At 43.9% G+C, this 19,107-nt stretch overlaps 1 protein-coding gene across 1 annotated transcript; it reads left to right on the forward strand.

The window, feature by feature from the left end:
• Positions 1-13: 13 nt before the first annotated feature.
• Positions 14-7,039, forward strand: SEC13 (SEC13 homolog, nuclear pore and COPII component). The gene is made up of 9 exons (XM_075095570.1): positions 14-494; positions 854-898; positions 1,577-1,692; positions 2,155-2,306; positions 3,064-3,197; positions 4,015-4,148; positions 4,667-4,787; positions 5,592-5,738; positions 6,185-7,039. Exons 1-9 carry the CDS (start codon positions 492-494, stop codon positions 6,293-6,295), a joined length of 963 nt encoding a protein of 320 aa, XP_074951671.1. The 5' UTR covers positions 14-491; the 3' UTR covers positions 6,296-7,039.
• The last annotated feature ends 12,068 nt before the right edge of the window (positions 7,040-19,107 follow it).

A 19,107-nucleotide genomic window follows, 5' to 3' on the forward strand; every position in this document is an offset into this window, starting at 1 on the left:
GCGGCAGCGGGGCGGGGCCCGCGGCGGCGCCCGGTTGTTTCTCGGTGCTCGGCCGGCGCCCGCCGCCGCCGGGGCGGGCCAGGGCCGACCCCCGCTCTTCGCCCGGGCCCCGCTCGGTGGCTTAGAGCTGACACTCGGGGAAGGGTCGAGGCAGCCACAGGTGCTGGTCCGGGCGCCGCGGGCGGGAGCGGACCACCAGGGAGGACCGGGGCAGAGCCCCGCACGCCGCGGCGGGTCCTCGCAGAGCACCCGGTGGCAGTCGCCGGAGTGCGGACGCCCCGTCCCGCTGCCGGCGGAGCGAGGGCAGCGCTCGCGGGTCCCAACGCCTCCCCCACCCGGAACCTCGGCGCCGGCGGAACCTCAGCGCGCAGGCGGGCGGGGCGCGCGGCGCGGCGGGGCCGTTTGTGTGTGGGACCGCCGTGCCACGTCTGAGGAGCGCGGCCGGAGGTCAGGCAGGGCCGCTCGCCGCCGGGCCCGCTGCTGCCGCCGCCATGGTAGGTCCGGGGCGGGGGCGACCGTCCAGCTCCGCGGCGCCCGTGGGAGCCGGGGGGGGGCGGCGGGGGCAGCGCAGTGGAGGGCCGGGGTGTGCCCGGCGCCCGGCCCGGGCGCAGCGGGCTGGGCCTCCCGGTCCGGGGAGCCCCGGCACACGGCGCAGCTCGCCCGGCTGCAGCGTACCGGCAGCCCCGTCCGCGCCCGGGGCCTGGGGGGTTCGCGCCGGGCGGGGGCGGCCTGGGGGCTGCGGGGCCCGGAGCTGGCCCGCCGTGAGGCAGGCTGGCCGCCCTCCGCTGCCGGGGCAGCTCCGGGCCTTGCGGGGCGGCGTGCTTCACCCCCCTTCTCCTCCTTCTCCCCGCAGGTCTCGGTCATTAACACCGTGGACACCTCCCACGAGGACATGATCGTAAGTGTGCTGGGGCCGCCGCTCCTTGCGAAGGCACCGCCGGGCCCTGACGGAGCTGCCCCGCGGCTCTGCCCGCCGGGCCCGGACCGCGGCCTGCCTGCCCGGGGGAAGGAGGAATGATGTAAAACACTAATTTTCGTGCCTAGGCTCGTTTCTATGAAAGAACACGTACGTGTGTGCTAAGTGGTACAAAACTTCAGCAGATTAAACTGACTTTCCTTTATGCGGATGTTTCCGGGAACAGATGTGTAAGTGCGGGTAGGAGGAAGCGTCTCAGAGTAACTGGTAGAAGCGAGGAGCCCAGTTAGATAATGACGCTTCAGACATAAGCAAGAGAGGTTAGTATGCTTACATCCACCTCACATATTAACAAAAATACATAACTGGTCAAGACTTTGCAGTCAGCGGCACCGATTTCCCATCCTCTCCCGAAAATGCTGTGTGTCACTGCTCTGAATTCCCTCAGTTACATCTGCATAACATTTGTGTGGTTAGTTGGAGAAATAATGACTTTCAGAGGATGGTTTCATTTCTTTCCTTTAAAAATACTTTTTAACCTGCCACGCTGGGACTCGGTCACCTGCTCACAACTCTTCCAGCGACCTTTAAACTGTTATAAGATTTGTTAACAAAGCTGAACTAGGAGGCACTGACAGCAGCTTTTCCATCGCCTTGCAGCATGATGCTCAGATGGATTACTACGGCACTCGGTTAGCGACCTGTTCTTCAGACAGATCCGTGAAAATCTTTGATGTTCGGAACGGAGGGCAAATCCTCATTGCGGACCTGAGAGGGTAAAGTGTCTCTTTCTAAACAGAAGATTTTAATCTGTGAGAATCTTTAGTCTTGCCATTTTGCCTCTTGGTAGCTTAAGATAGGCGGTAAATCCTACCAAGGTAATAATTACCATGGCTGGTTGTTGCTAAACTTCCCCTCAGTCTGTGAGGGGGGACAGAGAGCCGGTTAGAAGTAACACTGGCACTTTTTCATTCATTAAATACTTGACACCTCAAATTTTTAAGAAGTAAACTCAAAATCTTAATTGCTAATACAAGGATAGATGTTTGGAGCTGTTTTCAACTGCAAGGGCTTTGTCTGACAGTGCTGTGTGCTGTCTCTTATCCTGGCATTACTCCCGTTCTTCAGGTCACTGCACTAATCACTCAGAACGCTGATTTACAATCGCGATAGCAGTGAAGCAGCCGCGGCTGGAATGGGGCTCGCTCAGCCTTTCCAAATAGCTTTGTTTCTTGCAGGCATGAAGGTCCTGTCTGGCAGGTGGCCTGGGCTCATCCTATGTACGGAAATATCTTGGCTTCCTGTTCCTACGACAGGAAGGTTATTATCTGGAAGGAGGAAAATGGCACTTGGGAAAAGACATATGAGTACACGGGGCACGATTCCTCAGGTATGTGGGGTCTGGAGCTGGGAAGCGAGACTGGGGATACGAGAGGATTCAGAAAGGTTGGAATAAATCCGTCGGTGCAGGGGAAGAAAGTCTCTATCAAACAGATGGGGATAAATTAATGGAGAGATAGTAAGTGTATTCAGCATGAACGGAACATTTGCGTAGTGTCATATTGCTGGGTAGCCTCCTGTCCTGATTGTTTATGTAGGAGCTGTTCTACAAATAAATCAGCTTTCCAACAACCAAGGTGGTAGGGTGCTGAATTCTTGAGGGAAATAACTGTGTGCATCCACTACGGGAAGAAAGGAAAAAGGTGCATTTTAGCATGCTGCATTTTGTTTTACAACAGGAACTGTCTTGTTCTGGTGACTGGTCCTCCTACATGCAGATCCGGGAAGTCTCCAGCTTTGTTATGTTGCTCCTCTAGACTTCAAATACTGTGCCTGCCGTTCAGCTCTTGTTCTAGAGCCAGCAATAAGCTTTGCTGTTGCAGGGGACAGTCAGAGTTTTTAATCGCTCGTTAAGAGTGCTCTTTTGGTGCTCTCATTCTACAAGGGTGCCAAAAGTAAAGGCAGTTTTCTGTCTTTCAGTGAACAATGTTAAGTGACTGGCTTTGCTGAAGTTCAGGAGTGCTGAGACTCTTGCTCCTTCAGCTTTCAGAGCTGCTCCCTTTCAGTGACTGTTTCTAGTCAGTGACTTGGTTAGTCAGTTTTAGGTAGTCGCTGTGTTGTAATACAGTCTGTCTCACGCTTCGCAGTGAATTCTGTCTGCTGGGCACCGCATGACTACGGATTGATCCTGGCCTGCGGGAGCTCTGATGGGGCCATTTCGTTACTGAGCTACACGGGTGACGGGCAATGGGAAGTCAAAAAGATCAGCAATGCACACACAGTAAGTCTGTTCCTTTGGAGCAGTACAGGGTTCTTGGAGCTACAGATAAACACCGAGCTGATGCCTCAAAGAACCTGTAGACTGGATAAATACGGACATACAATTAAATCGTATGGAACACTTTCCAGAATTGAGAATAACTTGTTGTAAATTAATCCAGAGTGGGAAGGTGTGCTTTGTACTCACTAAAATGAAGCAGAAGACAAGACACGTGAAGGTTACTAAACAGCACTGATAATACTTGTTTATTAGACATTATTATTAAACCTGGTGCTGAAAGTTACCTGGTGGGAAATGGCTTTGGTACTAAGAACACCTGTACAAAGTGACTGGAAATAAACTGAAGCTGGAAAGATTGCAGGAGTCATGTTTTTCCCAAAACAGTGGAGATTTTTGCTTAAGCAGAACTTGATAAGCTAATGGCAGTGGCTCTCAATAAAAGGAAACTGGGCTCTGCACCCTCATGTTTCTGCTATTCCTGCATTCCTAGATCTTAGCAACTGCATATGTCTTTTCTCTTTTCAGTTTGTATCTCTGTCTCCACTGTTTACATATCCAAGATGGTATTTGCACATAAACCGGTTACTTAGCTACCTAAGGCTTTCTGAATAAGTGCCTTACTGATACTAGACTGTATCTGGATTTCTTATTCATCCTACATCCATCCAGCATTGTGCAAGACTCCTATTTTCCAAAGAGGGGCTTATTCTGCCCCCCTGCAATAGAATAGGCTAGGTGTCCTTTGCCCCCTCAGCAGCTTTTATTTATTTTACTTAAAGTAAGCAATTTTTAATAATGGTATTTTTTCATTAAATAGATTGGCTGCAATGCCGTTAGCTGGGCTCCTGCCGTCGTACCAGGAAGCCTTATAGAACAACCATCTGGTCAAAAGCCAAACTACATCAAAAGATTTGCATCTGGTGGCTGTGACAACCTTGTCAAGATCTGGAAGTAAGTGCTCTGTTGCCAGACTTAAGAACTTACAAAACTGGATATCCTTTATAGTCTGTGAATATCCCTGTTGGCATGTCAAGTAATATTTTCAGCACCTCTGTGCTTTCATCTGTGAATTACTGTTTCAGAGAAGTGCTTTAGAAATGGAAACAACGTAGAGAAGTGCCATCTTCCACGTGGTTATAGCCGTTTGTGTCAGCCCTGTTTAATCTTACCTTGGAAAGTGGCTTTCTAATTGTCTTTGATTACCTCTGTCACTTGGACAATAGCAGGTTTCTGTACAGTGACTGAAGATCAAATACTCTTTGCCTATGCTGCTTTCTGTCCCCTGGAAGGGATTTTTGTCAGTTTAAGCTGTAAAGCTTTTTGGAGAAGAGGGGGGAACACTTGTATGCTATATTGTCTGTGTAAACCAGGAGCCCGAAAGCTACAAAGCCAAAGCCTTCCAGAACAGGAGATGAGAAATATGACTGGCAGCTGCTGCCACCCTTCTGACTGTATAAATGTGTGTTCAGGGAAGAAGATGGTCAGTGGAAAGAAGAGCAGAAGCTGGAGGCTCACAGCGACTGGGTTCGAGATGTGGCCTGGGCTCCATCCATAGGTTTGCCGACGAGTACCATTGCTAGCTGCTCACAGGTGAGGCTACTCCTGGAGTGACAGAGGCAGGCTCTCGATGCCCTCGAAGGGCAGGAAGGGGAAGGAAGTAAACAAATAGCAAGGACAGAACTGCTGTAACAGGTCCTTTTGGCAATCCTTGGCTGTATCTGGGTCTGTGCATAAAAGCCTTTCATTCCTGTTCCTCCCAAGCTCAGGAGCCCAGTGGAAGCATGTGGCTCTGTACCAGAGACTGTCTTGTATCTTGAAAATCATAAGCAGGATGGTCTTGCTGTGAGGAAGACCTTCAAACTAAAGGTGTATTGTAGTGGATCAAATTCACTGAACTTCCAGCTAAAAACACTGTTCTCTAATAACTGGCATTCTTAAATCAGCTCTAATGTCCTCAACCTTCCTATTGGCTGCAGTGTTCTTGCTGCTAATAATTCTGTAAATACTTTTTTTTTTTTAATAGCAAGAAGGCTATTCAGTAAGCTGTTAACTTGCTGTTGTGCGACGGGAAAGCAAAATCCCATTCTAGGATAAAACCCAGCTGACAAATATATTGTATATATGTATGTATATATCGATTTTGGGAGCTTTTATCTGGTGTTTGCAAGTCACCTTTTGCATGTGGTTTTTCTCATCAGAAAGACGTACTCCTGACTTGCTTTTAACTATAGTAAGAAAACAGCCCCTTTGCTGTATTGAGCAAAAATGCCTGTGAACACATCTAGGGTTCATGTGGGAGCTGTGATTTGGAAGTGTAGCCGTAAGTGCAGTCAAGGTTGTTTTTTCCGTGTTATAACTAGTGCTCCAACTGCCTCGGTCTGCTTGCTTTTGTAGGATGGCAGAGTGTTTATCTGGACATGTGATGATGCCTCTGGAAATTCATGGTCGCCAAAGCTGCTGCACAAGTTCAATGATGTTGTCTGGCACGTGAGTTGGTCCATTACTGCAAATATTCTTGCAGTGTCTGGAGGAGACAATAAAGTGAGTACTGCTGCCTCGGCTTTTACTGCTGCATGTTGTATTTTTAGAAGAGCTGGGGTGAGACAGGCTATTGTCACTTTAAGTTAAGACTGTTGCAGATTCTTTGCTGCAATGGTGATTTTTTTTTTTCTTTTGACTTATCAAAAGGGGAGGAAGACCCTAACTCTTGGCAAACTACTTGGTTGCATTTGTAGTCCTTATTGGAGATTAGAAATGCAGGCTTAACTTTATTTTGCAGAGTACTAACAACAGAATTCACATACTCTTCTTGTACCACAGATGATTATTCGGTATACAGCAACAAATAACTTGATATAGAAGTCAAGTGTTGCAGCATTGTTCTACATAACTGTAGGCTGTCACCAAACTAGTGATGTGATGGTTGCGAGGAAATGGGAAACTGAGAATGTATTAAGGCTGAAACTTCTCCCCGATCTGTTTTTGAGGTCACGCTATGGAAGGAATCGGTAGACGGACTGTGGGCATGTATCAGCGATGTCAACAAGGGCCAAGGAGGGGTGTCTGCCGTTACAGAGGGGCAGCAGAACGAGCAGTGATGCATCAGTGAATGTTCTAGCTGCAACAAGTGATCACTATACCTGATTTGCAATGTTTTTTGAAGCGGATGAACTGATTTTATCTAAACTGGACACGAACATGGGAAACAACAATTATCCAATTTTATGAGCACTCTATAACTATTACTGGGAGGCTACAATATGTTGATAATCGGCCTTAACTAACATTCCCTTAAATTTAAGGTAAAGAGCATAGCAAAGTACTGTGCCTTATACTACTCCTTGATGCTGCAGAAATTGTACCCTGCTTTTCTGGGTCAGGGATCAAATTGAATTGGATATGCTGTAGTCAGACTTCAAGCACTTGAGTAGGAACAGGAAGAGGCCATCATTGTGAGGTGTGAAACCCTTTGTGCCAGGGGACAAATACTCTGTGCCTTCAAAGGCCAGAACTTTGTTTCAAGCGAGGGGAAGGGCTGGTAGATTTCTCAGCATTAAATGACAGCACGCTAGCTAGCCCTTCTGGTGGTAGTGAGGTGGTGCTTAGATCTTCCTGAAAGTAATGTGCTTGGATATGCAAAAGTCTCTGTGCTTTCCTGAAGATGAAGAGGAGTAGTGGAATGCATATGTCTTTTGCTTTACAATAATCTCAAACTTGGTTATTTAACCATCATCAACAAATCAAACCATAATTTGAAGATTTTAAGCCACGCTTCTGTACTGTACCTCAGATTTGGGTTTTTTTTGTCAAGATACCAACAGAATAAAGTCCTATTGGTTAAAGCCTGGTGCACTGTATTTAATATTCTTTTCATGAGGGCCTTGTCAAGGCTGTCTACAGTCTACCTTCAGTCAAGCCACAGTCACGCTGTCCTCCCACCCATAGTATTAGCTTTGTAATAGCTGCAAAGCTATTGGTTCACCAGAGACTAACGTTGTATATCGTGTAAGAAAGAACAAATTTTTGCCTTCAGTTAAAGTTATGTGCCATTGCACTTCAGGCAAGTGTGTTAGGCTGGAACAAACCACATTTCAGTATGCCTTCAGCTAAAAGCTGAAGCACTCTTCCCCTCCAAGAGGGAAAGGACTTAAAGGTCACATTTTCCTTTTATTCTTCAGTTACACGGAAGCAACACAAGTGAGCTATTCACAGCCTTCATCCTTCTCCAAGGTAATGGTTCCTAGGCACTGTCTTTGTTTTGGCATAGTCAAGATAATATATCCCCTTTTCTAGAGAAACAAACCTCATTTTATGATAGTTATCTATACTAGCCAAATAATATCCTAGTTGCTGTCATAGAAACACATACACGAGTTATCTTTCTGTATACCAACCAAAGTATGCAACATTCCTGTTATTGTTTAAATGCACCATAGCCTTACCCAAAAAAAATGAACTCATCTAGAAATGAGCATTACATTCAAATGGTTCCATTTCAAATTATACAGCAAAGCAATATTTTATTTCAAGCTGTTTTCCATTTCTACTAAGACCATAACAATAGCTGCTAAGCTGAACACTTGTTCTTCTTTGATAGAGTGTACCTGGTCATCTAGGAGGCTTTTGGGTTGGCTTTAATGGCTGTGGAAACTAAACAAACTTGAAATCAAGCATACTGCCTCCAATAAAAAGGCTTAGAAGTTAAACCTCATTCCTAGTTAGCTTTCCCCACACTTCATTCAAAGGAAAAAGAACACAGAGAAGTTTTTGCCTGTGGGTATATTAGGTTCCACAATTCACCCTATTATTAAAAGTTATCCTTATATTTTTATGAGTTTTAGTACTTAAGCATTCAAACCTCCTTAGCAGCAAGGCCCAGTTCAGCTATCCCTTCATACTTAAGGTGAAATGTATTAAAATTGTTTCAAGTAATGATCAAAGTATCCGCAACAATTACAACTGCTTGTAAATTATTATTTGAAAATTGAAATTGAAAATTGAAGATTATTTAAAAGTTACACAGTTCATTCATTGCAAATATAAGCATTAGGTAAAAGTTTTTCAGTTGCTCTTTAGGATAAGCTTCATGGTTTTGGATCTCTATTCCCCTCCTTCTCATACTTGGGGTCAGGAATGGAGAAAAGCAAGAGAAAAAGAATATATTCAACACAGGTTTCACACTGGAGAGCTTAAAGTTGCTACTCAGTCTCATGAACACCAGTGTGGTCTCTCCTGCGCCCACAGTGCACCATCGTTCTTCCCTTTCACTGTCTAGCCTGAGAAGAAGAAAAGTTTGTGTCTTGTGATGACTGAAAGGAGTTTCCACATAAGAAATAAAGTTCTGTCATTCCATCTGCATTGTTAAGTTTATGCCATTTCTGGCTTGTCTCCTACTAATACAGGGGTGACAAGGCTGTCTTTAATGGCAGTGAGGTCACTTGAAACTCAGAAAACAAACAAAACCCACAGGAGTTAGTTACCACTCCTGATTTCTCTTCCTGCGTTTTTTCTAGACCCTCAGCCTTTGCTACTAAACTTCACTGAAGTTTTAAAAATTTGTTACTATTCTGGTTTTAGAGTAACAGAAGCCAAGTTTCCCAGGTATCGTTTTCAGTTTCAGTCTTCCAGAAGAGACAACAAAATGTGATAAAACAGAGCCTGGGAGAGAATGCAGAAGAGAAGGGATGTACTTAAAGGCAAAAATGAGAAACACAGCTGTCACCGCAGGTCAGGAATAAAGCTCAACTTCTCCATTTCTCTTACACCAGCTCAGATAATTAAAAGGGTTTGGGGCTTTTCCTTTTTGAAAAATACATGTTATAGCTGTTAAGTAATTTTTAAAAGCAACAATGTTAATGCCACAGGAAAAAAGGAAACTTGCTTCATTCCTCGCTCTATTTCATGATACATAAAAATAAACTCAGCAACAGATCTATGCACTCCTTTCACTTTTTTTGTTGATTTTGTTATCTTACAAGCAGGCCAGGTTTCCAAGGAATTTAAATACGTATCAGACTGCATTTCCAGGAATATTGTAGCACAGAACAAATATTCCAGTCAATATATAAAGCGTTTCAGAAAGCAGGAGTTTGGTGAAGCCAAGAAACTAACCAGGTAAAGTTTCACAGCATTTTCAGCTTTTGCTCCTTTTCCTGTGTAATTTCTCTCAACTAACCTGTCCCAGTTACTATAATCTTAGCTACAGAAGAAAAAACTGTAAGCAATAATCTCTTTTGGACAGGATATTTTTACATTTAGCATATAAAAATTCTGTTTCCTTTATACATCTACATTTAGAAATAATTTCAAGTCAGGTGAAAGATTTTCACCGGATCTGGATTCAATGAAATACAGAGATTGTAAAATATTTTTGATTTTTCAACCTATGCTTTCAGGTTTGACGCCCTGCCTCACAAAGATAATCATGTTTCTCAGAGGTACTCTGCTGGGAATTGTTCTTTACAGCATCCTCTGGACAGAAACTACTCTGGCTGGCTCTAGTTTTTTAAGCCCTGAATATAAAAAAATACAGGTAAAAAAATTCAGAAAAATACTTCCTCAAGATTGTCCTCATCTGTAAGTCCTTAAAACCAATGTTCTTTACAGAGGTCAGAAAAGCTTTAAGATATATTTTCTGGAAGAGGAAGAAGTTATTCCAGAGAAATTCTGTAACAAACCATTATCATTGTATTTGTGATTTGTGCTATGAGAATATGTATCTAATCCCACCCACTAAGAATTAATAACCTGAAAAAAAAAGAGAGCAATTGAAGAGAAAGCATTCACTTAAATAATTTGTTGGCATCTTCTTTGGCAATTAACTGTAAGGTGCTCGTTCTTTAAGGAACCCTTAAACCAAATTCTTACACAGTGGTAGTTCAATTATTAGAGACCTACATATCATACATACATAAGTACATAATGCCTTCAGCTAATTTGCTGCATAAGTGTAATTATCGGTTCTAATTTCCCCACTACAAACTAGTATGAGTATGGAAAGAATATATAGATGTTGTTTTGCTTGCTTTCTAGCAACAAAAGCATCAGAAAACACCCCCAGCACAATTACATCGTCGAGGCACAGAAGGCTTTTGGGATACGGATAAAGCAGGGGCAGAAGATGACGGTAACAGTATTGAAATTAAGGTTTGTTTTTTTCCTTCTGGCTCACATACAAGTTTAAGGGGTGGGGATGGGTAACAATTTCTGTCACAGGAGGCAGTACAAATTAAAACTACGATCGTTCTTAACTTGAAAGGCAAAAAGGAAAGGGCACTGCCAGCACTGATGGTATGAAATGATTTAAAATTAGCAGCAGTAATTCAGATCACGATCTCATATTTAGGGCTCACTTGCATTTCAGAACTAACATATAATCCCGTGAGTTTCTTGCAACGTTTTATTTCCTCCAGTTTACTGTGCAACTTGGTCTGCAGTAGCTATCCAGCCTGTTTCTGAGACTTCGATTACAGCACTAAGCAAAGAGATGCAATAACTTTTTATGCCTCTTGCTTACCATTATTCCCATGAATAAGATTAACTTGCAGTGTCCTTGTCTAGAACTTGTCTGTTAAACTCTGTCTTTTAATGTTTTTTTATAGTTTAATGTTCCCTTTGAAATTGGAGTCAAGATAACAGAAGAAGAGTATCAAGAATATGGACAAGCACTGGAGAAGATGCTAGGGGACATGCTTCAAGACAGTGCTAAAGGTACTGCCAACCAGGTCATCGGCAACACCATAAACCAAACAACTCGTCATCTAATTTGTCATGTAAGACATTCAGCACAGCATTTCAGAAGTGACTGGGACTAAGTTACCACTAAGAGAACCACTAAGGCATCTGATGTTCAGAAACTGCTAGGTGACCTTTGAAGAATCACATTAAAGTAGATTAGGCAGAAGGGGAAGGCTTCCTTCCCTTACACTGCCCATCCTTTTTCCCCCCCTTGCCCTCAAATCTCAGCATTTCCCTGTTTTCTCAGCTAAGACCATCACAATTTTCATGGTGAAAAGTACTAAAACCATTATTATAACTGAGATAGCTCTAGCAGATTCACTGATGTCTAAAGTTCTAATGACCAACTCCCACCACATGCTGCCTGGTTTTTACCTTTACAGCCTGACATACTTTATTTGCACTCACCCGTGCTAAGCTGATCTTTATGAATCTTCTGGTTTAATATTTATGTCAGTCTTAATATCTGCTTTACACATTCCAGCTACAAATCACTTCATGCTTCTGCTTTCGCCCTGCTTTTCAGGCTCCCAAGACTTCCCCCAAGCTCCTCTCTCCATTTCCCTCTGAATTCCCCCTGAAGGGCTACTTCTATGGCCATTACACAAATAAGACAGTGCATAGATGCACTTAGAATGTAACTATGGGAAAGCCACCTCATCTTCTGCCTTTGATTTAGCACTTGCAGAACTTCTAGACAGATTATCAAAACAGAATTTTCAGGAAAATATTAACACTATCAAAATAATCTTTGTCTTTTGTCTTTTTAGAAACTCAGATGAAAAACTGAGGCAAGATGAAGGACAGAGAACACTAGATGGCCTGATTTGTTTTAAATTTTACTTTAAAATTAAATTATTACTGATTTCACAACTCTAAAGACAGACATTATTCTAAATTATGTTTGAAGGCTATATGAATCCTTTCTAAAACTGGTGGAAACCTTCTTACACTTCTATACACATCTATAACAGAGAATAAAGCTTATGCTGAAACCGCAAGTACTTGTGGGGTTGTTTTTTGTTTGTTTGTTTAAGAGTAGCTCAAACTAGACAGTTCATGTAAAAAACTACACAAACTAGATGGACAAGGACTCAACTTTCCGTTGCCAAATTAGCTTAATTGACAAGGGATTTGTTAATATGGATCTTAGCAAGGAAACCATCTGATATCTCTTCCAGTTTAAAAAAAAATAATCATGTTTCCAGTTAGCTTGCTTGAATTCAGAACCGTATCTGTACCAGTGCACGCATCAGAGGTACAAGGTAATTTTTCATGCCTTCAAATGCATAAACCAGTATGCTCCAGCATAGCAGATGTTCTTTGTACCTCAGCCCAGACGGGCATCTGATAATCCATGAACATTTACTAGAATTTCCTCCTGAAGACATTCTGTAGAGTACTCGTTAACAGGCTAATGTGATAAATGTAAATACAGCTGCAATTTTTATTAGACATGTTCTTTTCCTGTCACAGAATTAATCACCTAAATGAAGTGATCCCTTTGATGCCACTAGCACAGTCTTGTTCTACACTCTGCCAGAAGGTGAATGAGAAGCGAAAGGGGAAGTGGATTAAAAAGGAGCAAACATTCTAGATTAAAACAAGACTAGCCCAGGGTAAGGACGTGGACATATGCTTTTTGAAACCTGCAGAAGAAGGGGAAGAGTCAGAAAGAGCACTTAAGTTGCATTTATTACAGTGAACTCTAATCATCACTTCCACAATTGATCTACTGCTTTTGTTATTTTCATAATTCATGTTTTCAAGCATATGCCATGGAAACAGTCAGCCAACAAGCTGCCCAACAGAACATGAAGGAAACTGTCAGCCAGACTGACATGCGGAAAATGGACTCCACAATCTATAAGATTGTAAAGTAGGTATGTTCATACAGCGCTAGGCAGCATGGGGGGTGGTCCCACCAAAGTCGTGCGCGCCCGCGTGATAGTTTGTCTTGGATTTATACAGTAAAGCATTACATATACATAAGATTTCCCAACATGCCTATAGATATGCATGACCTTTCCCCGCCTTGTATTAAAATTAGCCTAAAAGTTATTTCCATAAATCCCAACTGCGCTTGCGCAGTGCCTCCTGGTGGTGGTCGCAGGGGTTCTTGGGGATGAAGGCTGACGATTCCTCTTCGTCAACGCTAGTAACCCCTTGTTTTTGCGCAGACTCAGTTACTCTTGTCGCTTGTCCAAACTGCAAAGTTGGTTTTAGCTGGTTCTTGACACAAGTTTCTGTCCTTATCAAGAACTCGTCCTTCGCTGGGGGATTCCGGGCCTCCTTGCTAATCATTTTACACAGCAGCCAGATAAGCGTTCCGCAACAGTTAACTTTCAGCTAGATAAGCGTTCAACAACAGAACAGTTAACTTTTGGTTTTGCCTCCTAAAAGCCCCTTCTCCCTTTCAAGACACTGCATAAATCTTTTCTTAAAATAAGAAGCACTGTAGTTAGGATCACTGTTTCTAGAATTCTGACAGAACTGTGCAGGATAGTCTACTCACCAAAAAGAAAAAAGATGGCTAAGCTACTCTACAGAATAAAAACTGAGGCACGGGCTGTTATGCTGTGCTGTTTATCCAGCTTACGAGCAGAACATTCTGAGGTTCTCGTAAAAAAAAAAAAAAAAAAAAAGCAATACAAAACCCTCACAAGGTTTCCTGGTGATCTGGAGAAAAAACTTTGTCCTGTAAATGTATGAAATGTGAGCAGTTTTCTCCTTTGCAAGTATGACATCATCCTCAAGAGGGTAGCATAACCTAGTAGTGCACAACAATCAGAAGGACAAAACAGCTCTCGGGTGCTTTCTAACCTGCCTAGTAGAAACTGCTGCTCCCTATTTTCTTCCAAGTATTCCACTCAGACAGACTTTTTGTACAGTCTCTCTTGCTTTGGAGGCAGAAGAACGAGTAAGCAAAGCAGGGAATTCCATAGAAGTGCTCCAGGAATGGTTCTACGACACTGTAGCTGCCAGTAAAGCAATGCCCGAAGAGCAAAGCACTGGGCTAGCATGATTACAGCTTCTCTGGGCAACCTGCTGCAGTGTCTCACCACCCTCATCATAAAAAATTTCTTCCTTGTATCTCATGTAAATCTACCCTCTTTTAGTTCAAAGCCATTACCCCTTGTCCTGTTACCACATCCACAGAAGGCAGTTAGCACCTGACTCCTAATTTCAACAGTTTAAACTGTCTAATATATTAAGGGTCCTTGCATACTGAAGCAGAAGTGATTTAGTTCAGTATTTCTGGTGTATAATTATTTGTCCGTCTCTAGACTTCCCTTAAAAGGATGTGTACATCATGGAATATGTGCCATTTTCAATGCAAAACTCATTCTTAAGTACCAACTATTCAGGAGACTTATTTCAATTAAAACTTTATAACAGATTTGATTCACTCTAGCATCTCTTTCCATTTGAGTTGCAAACCGTATGGAAAAAAGAACCAAAATTTCAATAGAAGACTTTCAAGAACAGTAAGTTACATGATCATCAGAATTAGCTGGCACACAGGTATTTGGGTTGGTATCAGTGAACTACATCAGCACCAATCACTGAAAAATTCCTAAAATTCTTCTTTTGCCCATATTGACATGAGTTTAAAAAAGATAAGGGCAATCTCAGCTCTCACTGTGATTCTATTGCTCACAAAGCGCTCATATAGTACAATTTGCACTGCTACAGAAAAATAAGATATCCTGTGTTACTCCGACGGCATCTGCTCTAGGATTTTTCCAAAACAAGTATGCAATCTATTTGAAGAAATAAGCTAGATCTCTACACTCCAACACAGTACAGGTAATTCCAGAACTGGCATTCTCGTTATCTTATGAGCAATGACACTGAGGTAAAAAACATCTAGCAGAAGCCAGGTAATTACCTGTGTATTCACTACAACTCGTTGTCCTAACCCAAATACTGCATACAACAAATGCCAAGAAAGGGAGGTAGCCAAGGTGCAAGGAGTTATTTAACAACAACAAAAGCCCACAATCAAAAGCCAAAGTAAAAGCATGGGTTTTTTTCTTTGCCAACCCAGATCCACTTTCTATTCACTTGGTAATAACGTTTCCAGTCAAGTCAAGAACTTCACCAAACTCATCTTCCTCCTCAGATTTCAGCAGCCAAAGGAATGGATTCTTGCAGGGTTGAAAGGCAAAACAACCCCTAGAGCAATACTCCTTTACCCACTTGGTGACAGTACGACAAACCACTCTTATGTGACCTGGAGACATCCACAACATTACACAAATATTTTATTATGTCCTGAAGTATTATTTGGACAGGGGGGCAACAAGGGAAGGGGAAGGGAAGAGTGCACTTCTGTGTTAGTCCCAAGTCATTTGCCCAGACTCGCCTAACCAGAAGCTATTTTGGGATCCATCACCATTCCAGTATTACTTAAATGCCCACAATTAAGATTTGTTTCATGCTGCAGCTGTATATAATTAGTTCTTTGTGGCTCATTCTTACTAATGATTTGAGATAATGAATTAAATTAATATATCAAATATTAATATATTTATTATTATTACATTTTAATACATATTTTTAAAAAAGAAAAAAAGGAAAAGGTAAACGCAACCACCACAGGACTCACCTTCAGCTATAATCAATCTCCCTAAATTGAAGAGTATGCAGTGTCACTTTTGTTTTCCAAAACCCCTAAGACAAGTATAAGTTGTCTTTTTCCACTAACTTGAGATGATTATTCAGTTGTGAAAATAAAATAAGGTAATTAATTAAGCTATAATCAACCCAGTTCCTATTAAAATAATTGATAGTAACATCACATTAAAGAAATAACAAGAGTCCCTCAAAATAAGTAGCTAGTATTTTATAATTACTTTAAGCGTTTAATTCTTTATAGATTAGGGAAATGAAAAATATCCAGTCACTTCCATTGCAATAGCTCCCCAATCTAAAGAATGATCTAGTGTTTGGGGTTTTTTTCCTGTAACGGTACATCACTAGAATGGGCTTTACAAAACCGGGAAATTCCTAAAGTAAGAAATGGACTAAAAACATTTCATACTTTTAATATAAATTTTTTCAAAATTATTCTAACCATTACGATCCAAAAACTGTTTCAACACATCCATTCAACAAAGAAATACTCACCACTTTGTTTTTTTATACTCAGACTTGTTTCATCCACACACGCAGACTTTGGAGAGGCTTCTTCAGTGACTGCTTCAGCCAGCCACAGGGTGCCCTTTAGAGTCACTCTGAACCACAACTGGACAGCCGCTGGCGCTTTCACCTGCTTTTGTTTCCTGTCTGTCTCAATGCAGTTGCAACTGCTGGCCTTCTTCAAGTGTTGGAATGGCACAGATGCTTCCTGAGGTGCACCCTGGCTTACTCGACTCCCACGCTGCAGGCTCCCTGCCTGGACTTCACCCGGTGGAGGTACCTCCTGCCTGGCCATTCCCCTCCTGACTTCCTGAACGCTCCGGAGCACCTTAAGGCACGTCACTGTGGGTCACTGATGCTTTGGTGTCTCCTTCCTGTGATCCTCAGCCTGTTGTTCTCTCAAGTCACACTTATTTTCTCTTCTTTGCACAATATTTACCTCATCACGTTCAGGTTTATTTCAACAAATGAAAAAGTACATTTGTCAGTAACATGCTTAAGGAGTTATGACCAACTAAACAGCCAGTATGTGAGCCAGGGGAGAACAGCAACCTAAAGGATGAGAATTTTCCCTCCCTCCCATGAAAGGGGAAGGAGCTATAAAGCTCTGCATCTAGCCAGGACGATAGCTGGAAATGGAGTAGTCTCATTCCCTGCAACTTTGCTTACGCTTACAACCAAACACATCAGTATTTGTCTACCTGAATGGAAGTAATAAATGACCATTAGACATTACAGGATACTAAATGAGGTTCGGACAACATGACTGAATTATACAGATTTAAAAAAAGAGTAATTAATTAAAGAGAATACAGCTGGTTTTGGCCAAGGCAAAACACAAACTCGACGTACATTATGGTTTCATTGCCTCCCCTGTTAAGATAAAAATCTGCCTTTTAGAAAGCCTGAGGGTCTACAGAAAGCAACCAACTACAGTAAGTGAAGCAAAAAATAAAGTAGCTCTGCTGCAACAAAGGATTTTTACATCAGCTTTGTGATTAAAGTGAAGTACTTTCTCAATCCAGTATGCTCATTCTTGCACTTTCTTACAAGAACAGGATGTCAAGATTTGAAAGACTTCCACAAAGAGATATTACTTCATTACCAACAACAGGGGTGACAGGAACAACACTAGACGTCTTTAAAGTAAGTGAACAAAGGACGTCAGATTGCTCTCCGAGTTACTAACTGGTGAAGAAGGAAATGATGACAGAAACCTGAAATTTTCATTTACACTTGCATCTACAGGCTTGTTTTCAGTAACAGGACTCAAGACTACAAGAGATCACCGATAATAAAGTTTTACAGGGCTAACGATGGCAAACAATGACACTACATGGTGATATACACATATATATTTAAAGACTATGACACAGGTAACCATTAATTGATAGGCTTTAGCAAAAGTTCAAGTTACAGACAAGAATTGAAAGCATTAGGGTTGTTTGCTGTTGGCATGAGGATGTCGGGCAAGCCAGATCTGTCCATGGCTCCTCCTTTGGCCTTAGAAATTCCCAGGGAGAACATAAGCAGTGTCACATTTGCTTCTCTGGTCTTACAGAAACAACTTTATTCACCATAAAGGAAAAAAGGTGATCCCATTCCCACACTTCACAAGTTGTTTTTAGAATGAGCACTTGCCAGCATTTAAGAAGTACTTGAAACATGACAGCCACACATATGAAGTGGTCTCGTGAAACAGGATGCAAACAACTTTCATTTGCTTTCTACACATCCCACTTCAGACCACTGAACACTGCCCATAAACAGCATATTGTTACAGGGCAAACGTTTATCACTCCATCCTAGACCAAGCCTGGGGAAAAACCAAAAACCAGCTACTTTTACTGATGCCATTGCGGCAGTATTCCTGCACTCGCCTCCTGAACTCTGGCTCTTCCAGCCACGAAGAGCATTTGCCTTTCAAAGCGACTCTCCCTCTCATCCAGAAACCCTACCTGTGCTCCTGGAAGCAGCCCTTCAGGCCGGCCACCCTCGCCCCCCAGAGCGGCGGAGGCAGAGGGACGCCCCACGTGTGGCGGCACGCAGCCCGCGGTTGTTGACGGCTGGACGGGGTGACCTTAGGGGACTTCCCCAACCTTAACGGTGCGATAAGGCCGGGCCCTGCCCCAAGGCTCGCTGGGCTGCCCCGAGGGTGCCCGGCACCGGCTCTGGCGGAGCACGACGGCGCCCCCGAGCCGCCCGAAACCCCCTACCAGACGCCCCGGGGGCAGCCGCGCCTCAGGGGCGACGGGCGGAGAGGCCGCCCGTCAGGGACGGCCCCGCCCCCGAAGGCGGAACCTTGGGGCCAGCCCTGGCGCTGATTGGGCCGCTCTCAGCCGCCGCTGTCGTCGATTGGCTGTGGCGGGCACGCCGGGAAGGGCGGGAAGAGCGCCCCGCCCCGCCGCTGGCCGATGTCAGCCCCGTCAGGGCGGACCGCGGGCAGCCGCGGAGCTTTTCGCTCCCCTCTCAGGCCGCTCCGGGGGGGGGGTGTCGGGGCCTGGACGGGCGGGAACACGGTGCGGGGAGGCCTGCGGGAGCCAGCGCTCGCCCCCCTGAGGAGTCCGGCCCGACCCGCAGCTGTGAGGGCGCGGCCTCCCGCCTCTGCCGCGGGGCGGGAAGCACAGAGAGGGCACCTGAGGAGCGGCCCCGGCTCTCCTGTGGGCCTCGGTACCAAGGCTTTTCTCAGCAGGACAGGCCTCGTTAATTAGAGAACTTAATGAGAGAAAAAAAAGATATTTGTGTCGTTGGGGATGCTGCAAAAGCCACGTGGATGGTGCTGTATGAATTACAGCAGCTGAAAGGCATCACTTTGGGTGAGGGCATTGTGCGGCACAGCGCACAAAACATGAAATACGCATTTGATTGCGTGCAGGCTGGTGCATGGGGGTGAGCGTGTTATCAGTGAGGATTGTTATTATCGACTTAGCTATGCAGCCGTGCTATTTTCTCTTCTACTTGCTTCTCGCCTCTGCCAGCCTGCTGAACGCGCCCTCCCGCAGGTGCAAACACCAGATTTTCTGTGGGG

The sequence above is a fragment of the Phalacrocorax aristotelis genome, chromosome 6 (genome assembly GCF_949628215.1).
Source record: "Phalacrocorax aristotelis chromosome 6, bGulAri2.1, whole genome shotgun sequence".
Classification (NCBI taxonomy): domain Eukaryota; kingdom Metazoa; phylum Chordata; class Aves; order Suliformes; family Phalacrocoracidae; genus Phalacrocorax; species Phalacrocorax aristotelis.

Coding starts and splice junctions, on each gene's coding strand:
- SEC13 (XM_075095570.1), top strand. Junction 1,693..2,154: donor CTCATTGCGGACCTGAGAGG/GTAAAGTGTCTC, acceptor TGTTTCTTGCAG/GCATGAAGGTCCTGTCTGGC. Junction 2,307..3,063: donor CACGGGGCACGATTCCTCAG/GTATGTGGGGTC, acceptor CACGCTTCGCAG/TGAATTCTGTCTGCTGGGCA.